At 42.9% G+C, this 8,848-nt stretch overlaps 1 protein-coding gene across 1 annotated transcript; it reads right to left on the minus strand.

Moving 5' to 3' along the window:
* Positions 1–5,860: 5,860 nt before the first annotated feature.
* Positions 5,861–6,244, minus strand: LOC101599209 (non-histone chromosomal protein HMG-14-like). The gene has a single exon (XM_012950376.2). The coding sequence runs from the start codon at positions 6,242–6,244 to the stop codon at positions 5,861–5,863; it is 384 nt and encodes a 127-aa protein (XP_012805830.2).
* Between the last annotated feature and the right edge of the window lie 2,604 nt (positions 6,245–8,848).

An 8,848-nucleotide genomic window follows, 5' to 3' on the forward strand; every position in this document is an offset into this window, starting at 1 on the left:
CATAGAGACCCAATGGAGCATTGAGGATGGACTGTGGGTCGCAGGGGAGACCCAGTGGAGATGCTGGGGACCACAAGATGATTGCCAAGGAGAGCTGCGGCCCTGGATGAAGTTTTCCAGGACTGTGAGTAAGCCTAGCTGGAGGGGTAGAATTGGAACTCCAGAGACTATAGGGCTAGGAGACTTGTCACTGACTAGAGTTGTTGGACTTGGAGCTTCAGAGTTTGATGTTTGTCCTGTTTAAATCTTATATTTGTTGAATAGTTCTTTACTATGCCCAATGCCATCTTTTGCAGTGTGTTTATTTTGTGCCATTATGGGTTTGGGGGGGATTTTTTGCTATTATGGCTCAGTTAAAAGATCCTAGACTATGGGAATGTTTGAACATCATTGAAATTGATAAAAACTATAGGGCCTTTTAATGATGGGCTTAATGCATTGCATTTTATATCATGTATGGTTATCAGTTTAGGGGGGCCAGGGGCAGAATGTGATGGTTTGATTCAGGTGTCTCCCATAAACTGAATGCTAGGATTCCAGCTGATGGAGATTTGGGAATTAATGCCTCATGGAGGTGTTATATTGTTGGGGGCAGGTTTATGGGTGTTATAGGCAGATTCCTCTTGCCAGTGTTTGGCAGACTTTCTTGTTGCTGTTGTCCATCTGATGTGTCCCAGGAGGTGATGTTCACCCTCTTCTCATGCCATGCCATTGTTTTCCCCTGCCATCATGGAGCTTCTCCTCGTGTCATTAAGCCAAAATAAACCTTTTTTCCCCCTCAAGCTGCTCTTGATTATGTGTTTTCTGCCAGCAATGTGAAACTGGCTGCAACACACTATATACATGCACGTGCAAAATATGAACACAATATCTCCATGATAATTAAAATTGTTTGGTAGTCCAAAGTTCCCAAGCCATCTTCTCCCTTGCTGCCTCCAACTGGAGAAGACTAAAAGTAAATATTCCCTCCCTGCAGCTATGAGTGTCCATACAGCCAAGCACCATAATATGTGGGTAGATGCCTATTGGGAAGAGGTAATTCTGAGAGAAGTTTTACACTGCTGGTTATAGACAAGCAAATAATAAATGGAACAGTTATAGCTGGTACCATCCTGCCCTCTCCCTTCTTCTTGCATTTGTATTTGAGGGGGGGTATGGTTTTTAAAGCTAGGGTCTTGCTCTAGCCCAGGCTAACCTAGAAGTTAGTGTGTAATCTCAAAGTGTCCTGGAACTCACACAATCCTCCTACATTTGCCTCCTGAGTGCTGGGATTAAAGGCATGCTCAACCACAGTAGGCCCTTCTTGCCTTTGTAAACAGACATGATATCGAGAGCAAGGAAAGCATTTTTTGACCATGAGGCAATAAGTAGTTAGAAAAAGTGAAGGGGTAGCTAAAGAGATGGCTTAGCAGTTAAGGCATTTGTCTATGAAGTCTGAGGACCCAGGTTCAATTCCCCAGTATCTACATAAGCCAGATGCACAAGGTGGCACATGTGTCTGGAGTTTGTTTACAGTGGTTGGAGGCCCTGGTGCTCCCATTCACTGTGACTGTTTCTCTTCTCTCTATCTCTATCTCTCTGCTTATAAATAAATAAATAACAATATAGAAAGAAAAGAAAAGTGGAGGGAGGACTGGAGAGATGGCTTAGAATTAAGGCACTTGCCAGCAAAACCAAAGGACTCTGGTTTGATTCCCCAGTACCCACTTAAAGCCAGATGAACAAAGTAGCACATGCATCTGGAGTTCTTTGCAGTGACTAGTGGCCCTAACATACCCATTCTCCCTCTCTCTCTCTCCCCCCCTCTGCCTCCCTCCCTCCCTCTCTCTCCCTCGCTCAAATAAATATATAAATAAAATGCTTAAAAATATGAAAAAAGAAAAAGTGAAGGTAACTCAGTGGTGCTGTCCCTTAAACTGCTAAGGTTCTAAGCCAAGGTCATGAGCAGCCTACCTGGAGAATTATGAATACATAAGGGAAACAGCTTTTAGGTTACTGAGGCCACTGTGAGTCAGGCAGTAAGTTTTCTGTAACTGAAAGTATCCTAACAACCTACCACCAAAGACTTCCAGGATGAATGACATTATATTTATGAAATGACAAAGCTATGAAACTTAGAGTCAACACAGGTAAGTACCCTCCTCCATCCCACCCACACACCTCTATAGGAATCTGGACAATTCAAATGGGAAAACAATACAATGGGGGGGGTGTGGTGGTTTGATTCAGGTGTCCCCCATAAACTTGGGTGTTCTGAATGCTAGGTTCCCTGATGATGGAGATTGGGAATTAACACCTCCTGCAGGCAGTGTATTGCTAGGGGCAGGTTTATGGATATTACAGCCAATTTTTCCATGCCAGTGTTTGGCACACTCTCCTGTTGCTGTAGTCTACCTTATGTGGGCTTGGGGGGGTGATGTCCGCCCTCTGCTTATGCCATTGTTTTCCCTGCCATCATGGAGCTTCCCCCTCAAGCCTATAAGCCAAAATAAATCTCTTTTTTCCCCCACAAGCTGCTCCTGATTGGGTGATTTCTACTGGCAATATGAACCTGACTACAACAAAAAAGTGGTACTGAGGAGTAGGATTGCTGCTAGACACCTGACTGTGAGGCTTTGGCCTTTTGGAGCTGATTTTCAAGAGGAATGTGTCAGGATTTGAAACCTTGGCCTAAGAGATGCCTTGCAGTGCTGTAAGGAGAGCTTGAAGGACTATTCTAGTCAGACTTGAAAGCCCTGAATGCAGTAAGAACTAAGGACTGTGAGGTTTGGCTTGTGAGGGTAAGAAAGAGTATTGCTTGGACTGGGCTAGCAGTTTGTGTGAGAAGCTTGCTGTTACGCCTGTGTCCTGAGAAGTTGTGCAGGATTGCTTGCATAGAAATGAACTGGTGTGAATAGAGGGATATGACACACAAAAAAATAAAATCTTTGGGCCTAAATTGCTGCTCATTCACCTGAAAATTGTTTGAGAGATTATAGCCATTGAGATTGGGCCACCTGACCTGCCCTGGGGCAATAGGAAGAATGTAGACTCTTTTGAAAGGGCTGAGTGTTCAAGGAGTGTCCTATTCTTTCAAAATCTGCTTTATTCCACCCTGGATTAACAAATTGGCACCTTACCTGGTATTGTGGAGTATAAGAAATGCAAGAAAGAGAAGGTCATTGAATGTGCAATATGATCTTGTGTTTTGGAAATGACCATGGGCAGTGTGAAGCAGGTTTGCTGGATGCCTGCATGGAGACCCCATGGGGCCAGGAGGATTAACCATGGATTGCAGTGGAGACCCAGTGGAGATGCAGTGACCATGAGATGGCTGCCAAGGAGAGCTACCAGCCCCAGATGAAGTTTTCCAGGGCAATGAGTAGCCTAGCTGGAGGGGTGATTTATCATTGACTAGAGTTGTTGCACTTGAAGCTACAGAGTTTGATGTTTGCCCTGATTGTTTTAAATCTTGCATTGGCTGAATATTTCTGTGCTATGCCCAATGCCATCTTTTGCAGTGTGAATGTGTATTCTGTCCCATTATGGGTTGTTGTTGTTTTTTTTTTTTGGAGGGGGAACTTTTGGTATTATGGCTCAGTTAAAAGATCTTGGATTATGGGGATATTTGAACATCATTGATTGATAAAAAATATGGAGACATTTAAAGATGGATGAATACATTGCATTTTACATCATGTATGAATATCAGTTTATGGGATCCAGGGGCAGAATGTGGTGGTTTGATTCAGATGTCCCCCATAAACATAGGTATTCTGAATGCTATGTTCCCAACCGATGGAGATTTGGAAAGTAATGCCTCCTGGATGCAGTGTATTGTTGGGGGCAGGCTTATGGGCCTTATAGCCAGTTTCCCCATGCCAGTGTTTGACACAGTCTCCTGTTCCTATTGTCCACTTATGTGGGCCAGTGGGTGATGTCCACCCTTTGCTCATGCCATCATTTTCCCTGCCATCATGGAGCTTCCTCCTCAAGCCTATAAGCCAAAATAAACCTCTTTTTCCCACAAGTTGCTCTTGATTGGGTGATTTCTACCAGCAATGTGAAGCTGACTGCAATAGGGCTTACCTCAGATGATCTCCAGGTTATAATAATTCAATGAGGTTGTAACATCATATGTCTGCAATCACTGTTTCAGTACAATATTCAGTAAGTTACATGAGAGAGTCCACACTATTATGTAATAGGTTTATGTTAGATAATCCCACTGTAGGTTAAGTGTTTGGATCATTCTTAAGTTAGGCTAGCCTAAGCCATGATGTTCAGGAGGCTAGATGTACTAAGTACACACTTTTTTATTTTATTTTAGAGAGAATGAGAGTGATAGTGAGAGTGAAAGACAGAGAGAGAGAGAGACATAGAGAGAATTGCTCCACCAGGGCCTTAAACTCCAGATGCTTGTGCCACCTAGTGGGCATATGCAACCTCGTGTTTGTTTCACCTTTGTGCATCTGACTCTTGTGGGATGTGGAGTGTTGAACAAGGGTCCTTAGGTTTCACAGGCAAGTGCCTTAACCACTAAGCCATCTCTCCAGCCCTCAAATACATTCTCTCTCTTTTTTTTTTTTTCCAAGGGCAAAGAGCTTTATTTTGGGCTTAAGCTCGGACTCTTGACTTCACCAACACAGTGAATCCATGCAAGAGCCTCAAATACATTCTTAACATCATATAATTTCAACTTACTATGTGTTGGTTTATCAAGATGTAATTCTACCATAAATTAAGATGCATGTGTACAGAGAAATGTAGCATCCAAGATAATACCCCCAAAAGATCCTAATTCTTTGAAGTTATTATAAGACAAGAGAAGTAAAAGTGAAGCTGGAATAAAGGATTCTGGCTTGATTTTGAGATGGGAGATAATCCAAGTTTATTTTAATTGAAGCTAAACACAATGGTACATAAAAGTAAAAGATAGGGGTGGTATTGTTGTACATCTTAATCTAGGTGATGGAGAGATACATAGGTGTGAACATTTGTCAAAATATCTAACCTAGTGAATCTGATATCAGAACAAGGGTGAAGGAGGTAGACATTGAGGACACTCAATACCTACCAAACCAGAGATCCAGAGGCTCCTGAGTGTCCATCACTGAAGTAGACTTAAAATGCGCCCATTGTGGTTCAGAGAATTTTTTTTTAATATTTTCATACTTTTATTGGTGCTGAGGAACAGTACACAAACATTTCAATTGTACACAAGTCTTAACACATGTACCAAAAATCTAAAGACCATGTATTGTTTCTTTAGAAGTTATTCCAGTGACACCCAGCTTCAATCTTAGAGGCATTTTTCCTTATTAGGCTCTCGTGTACAAACATCTTCAAATGCTCACAATCTCTACTCAACTCCCACTGGTTCACAATTTTAGTATCATACACACTGCAAATGCAAATTTTTCATCTTTCACAGTACGTTATCAAAATTATTAAGAACACTGGACTACCACGACTAGAGATGTCACAGAGGCACACAGTGCTGACAACAGGGCAGTGACCAAGGACTGGTTTTTTGTTTTTTTTCTTAGGAAACGGCTCTACTAAAAACACAGACTAGGAGTAATTGAAAATATTCAAGACATATTAAATGCACAAATGTGACTCCAAATTGCCACTTAGTATGCTTTGTACTGTAGGATATAAAACTAACCCCCCACCTATGGAATGTTAAGCTGACACCCAAGACAGTCAAAGCTTCCCATTAATTCAATATCCCACTATTTTCTGGTTGTACCAAAAAATAAACAACCAGCAAATGATTTCACCTCTTAAAAAAAAATCATTTACACTTAAAAAAATGGGATGAGGTGGGATTCCCTCCTTTTAAAAAATGTTTCTAGAGCTACTAAAAAACTTGCATTTACAAAATAGTTGATAAAAAATATTCCTCTGGATTGTACAGGAAGGAGACAGGGATGCTGATGGACACGGAGGATGACGACTCAGCCTCCGCGTCTTCCTCTCCCGCTTCCTCAGAGGCTGGACTCTCCTCGCTCTTTGCCTCTCCATTCTCTGCAGGTAGGTCTTCTTTAGTCTCTGGCTTAGTCACTTCAGCCTGCTTGCCCTTTGCTCCCCTCTTCCCTTTTGCTTGCACTTTTTTGTCTGAAGGTTTATCCTTTCCCGCTGCTTTTTTTGGCTTCGCTTCCACTTTCGCAGGAGCCGGTTTCGCGGACAGCCTGGCGGACCTGCGCTTGGGCTCGTCCTTCGCCCCGCCGGCCGCCGAGCTCACCTTCCTCTTGGGCATCTTGGCGGCGCTTGCGGATGCTGCGGGCCAGGGCGCGCGAGAACCTTCCCGAAGCTACGCTGCCTGCCCGCCGCCGCCGCTCCGCCTCCCGCCGCCGGAGCTGCTAGGCGTGGTTCAGAGAATTTTGTGGAAGAGGAGGTGGAGTTTTAGAGACACAGTTGGGACATTTTGTACAGAGGCATTGCCTCTCCCCCATAACTAATTTTTGCTCCCATAATGCATGACCCACAATCCCCATGGGGTTGACCTGCATCCCTAATGAGGAGGGCCTCTTCGGTAAAGGGGCAGGGATGAGGGAAAGGATGGAACCAACATGTGTTGTTTACATACTAAATATGTCCATATGTAATAAATAAATAAATAAAAAAAAAGCTCGCTGGCTCACTGTTCATATTGACACAAAGACCAAAACAGCAAGCAGAAATCACTGGCTTTATTGGGAGGGAGCCACATTCAAGGAAGCTTGGACAAAGAAGAAAGTGGGTTCTGTCCTAGACACCCCCTTCCAAGGAACACATATTCATTTTAGCCCAGAGAGATGAGTTTCCTGTTTCTCACCACTGGAACATGTGGTCATTTGAATGAGCCCCCATAGGCTCATGTGTTTAGAATACTTGGTCCCCTGCTGGTGGCAGTTTGTGAATGTTGTGAGGCCTTTGGGTGGTAGAGTCCTGATAGAGGAGGTGAGTCACTGGGGGCAGGTAGGTTTTGAGAGTTATTATTCCATCCCTACTGGGTGTAGCTAAATAGCTCACTGGAACTATTTCCTTTGCCTGCTGCTGTGACAATATGTGACACCAGGCTGTGTGCTCTGCCATGTTTCCCCTCCCTGATGAAGCTTGCCCTCAAAACTGGAAACTGCATAAACATTTCATCCCATGAGCTTCTTCTGTTCAGGTGTTTTGTCCCGCCTATGACCAGGTAACTGCTACCGGACATGAGCAATGGGATACTAGTATACCATGAATTGGAGGATGAAATAAACACAACTTCTTCTCCCACCAGGATAAAATAAAAGAAAATATTACAGCCTGAAAATCATTCTAAGCCCTAACCCAACTGGTGGTTATATAGATGTATGCTATTATTCTGATTTTCTGTTGCCGTGGCAAATACCTGAAAAAGTCCATTTAAAGGAGAAAAGCTTTATTTGAGCTCATGGCTTCAGAGGTCTTAGTACATGGATCATTGGCCTTATTGCTGTGATTCTGTGGCTTGGCAGGGGACATAATAAAGCAGAAATGTTTACCTTATGCATCCAGGAAGCCGAGAGAGAGAAGGGAAAGAGGACAGAATATGTCTTACTAGAACATGCCACTAACTCACTTCCTCCATCCATGCCCCATCCCTCCTCTCCCCACCTGCTGACAGCACCATCATTTTAGGAGTCCATCAAGGAATTACTCCATTGATTAGGTCAGAGCCTCAGGATCCAATCACTTCCCCAAACCCCTCAGCTTCCAATCAAGTTTCAATATATGAGAGACTGTATCAGACCCTATATCTACAACATGTACTTAGGTAATTTTCCTTTACTCTATGTGTACTAATTAAAAGTCAAAAGCCACAGTGAATGTTATGGCCATATCTCTTTACAAAATCAGCCTCCAAGTCCAACAGTCGAGGAGGATGCTTTTCATAGCAGAAGAGTGGCCATCAGAAGCTAAGGATTAGGGATAGAAACCAGCACATGGTAAGAAGCGTCTATCCTTGGATGCACTCCTCTCCATGGCCCAACTTTTACTTCTTTTTTGCATGTGTATGTGTTTGTGTGTTGTTTGCATGCATGTGTGCATGTGCTTCCATATGTGTGGGCATGTATTCATGCAAATGCAGGTGTGTTTGGTGCCAAAGGTAGACCTCTATCCCCCTCCACTTTCATTCATTTTTATTAATTTAATTTTATTGACATACAGAAATGGGTTTTATTGTGTTATATTTTAAACAAATTTTGTTTTATTTTTTTTTTAGCCAATCTTTTTGTCCTCTCTTCCTCCCCCACTTTGTGACTCCCCACCTTTATTCTGAGACAAAGTCTCTCACTGAACCTAGATAGCCAGTGATCCCAGAAATTCCCTGTGTTTTCCTCTTCAGTGCTGGGAGTACGGGAACACACAACACACCCAGTATTTACAAGGGTTGGGTATCTAAACTCGATTCTTCAAGCTTGCACAGCAAGTACTTTACTCACTGAACCATCTCCCCATCTCCAACTTCTTACTTTCACATTCCTTCTTCTAACATCTTTTCACAAGCCTATTTCCACTATCACATATCATGACTACCCAGCTCTCTTTGCCCCAAAACAACTCTATTTATACCTGCTAAACCAGTAAGACTATTAATAGCATCCCAGTTTAGATTGTAAATTACATCATCACCTACCTGGAACAAATTCTTGAAAAGGGAGAAAACATACATAGAAAGAACCACTGTCCTTGAGGTCCCCTGTAGAGGTGAACATGCTGCACCCAGAAGACATAGATTGATTCAGAAAAAATTCAGTAGGATATCTTCTAGTGAGTTATTGGTCAGGGATACCCATGAACTCAAAATAATATAGGCTATTACCAAGGCTCTTAGTTCCCCACCAAAACTAGATGG

This window comes from Jaculus jaculus, chromosome 2 (genome assembly GCF_020740685.1).
Source record: "Jaculus jaculus isolate mJacJac1 chromosome 2, mJacJac1.mat.Y.cur, whole genome shotgun sequence".
Lineage (NCBI taxonomy): Eukaryota > Metazoa > Chordata > Mammalia > Rodentia > Dipodidae > Jaculus > Jaculus jaculus.

What these genes read in the sequence shown, in the direction of transcription:
- LOC101599209 (XM_012950376.2), bottom strand. Translation starts at nt 6,244, where the DNA reads ATGCCCAAGAGGAAGGTGAGCTCGGCGGCCGGCGGGGCGAAGGACGAG.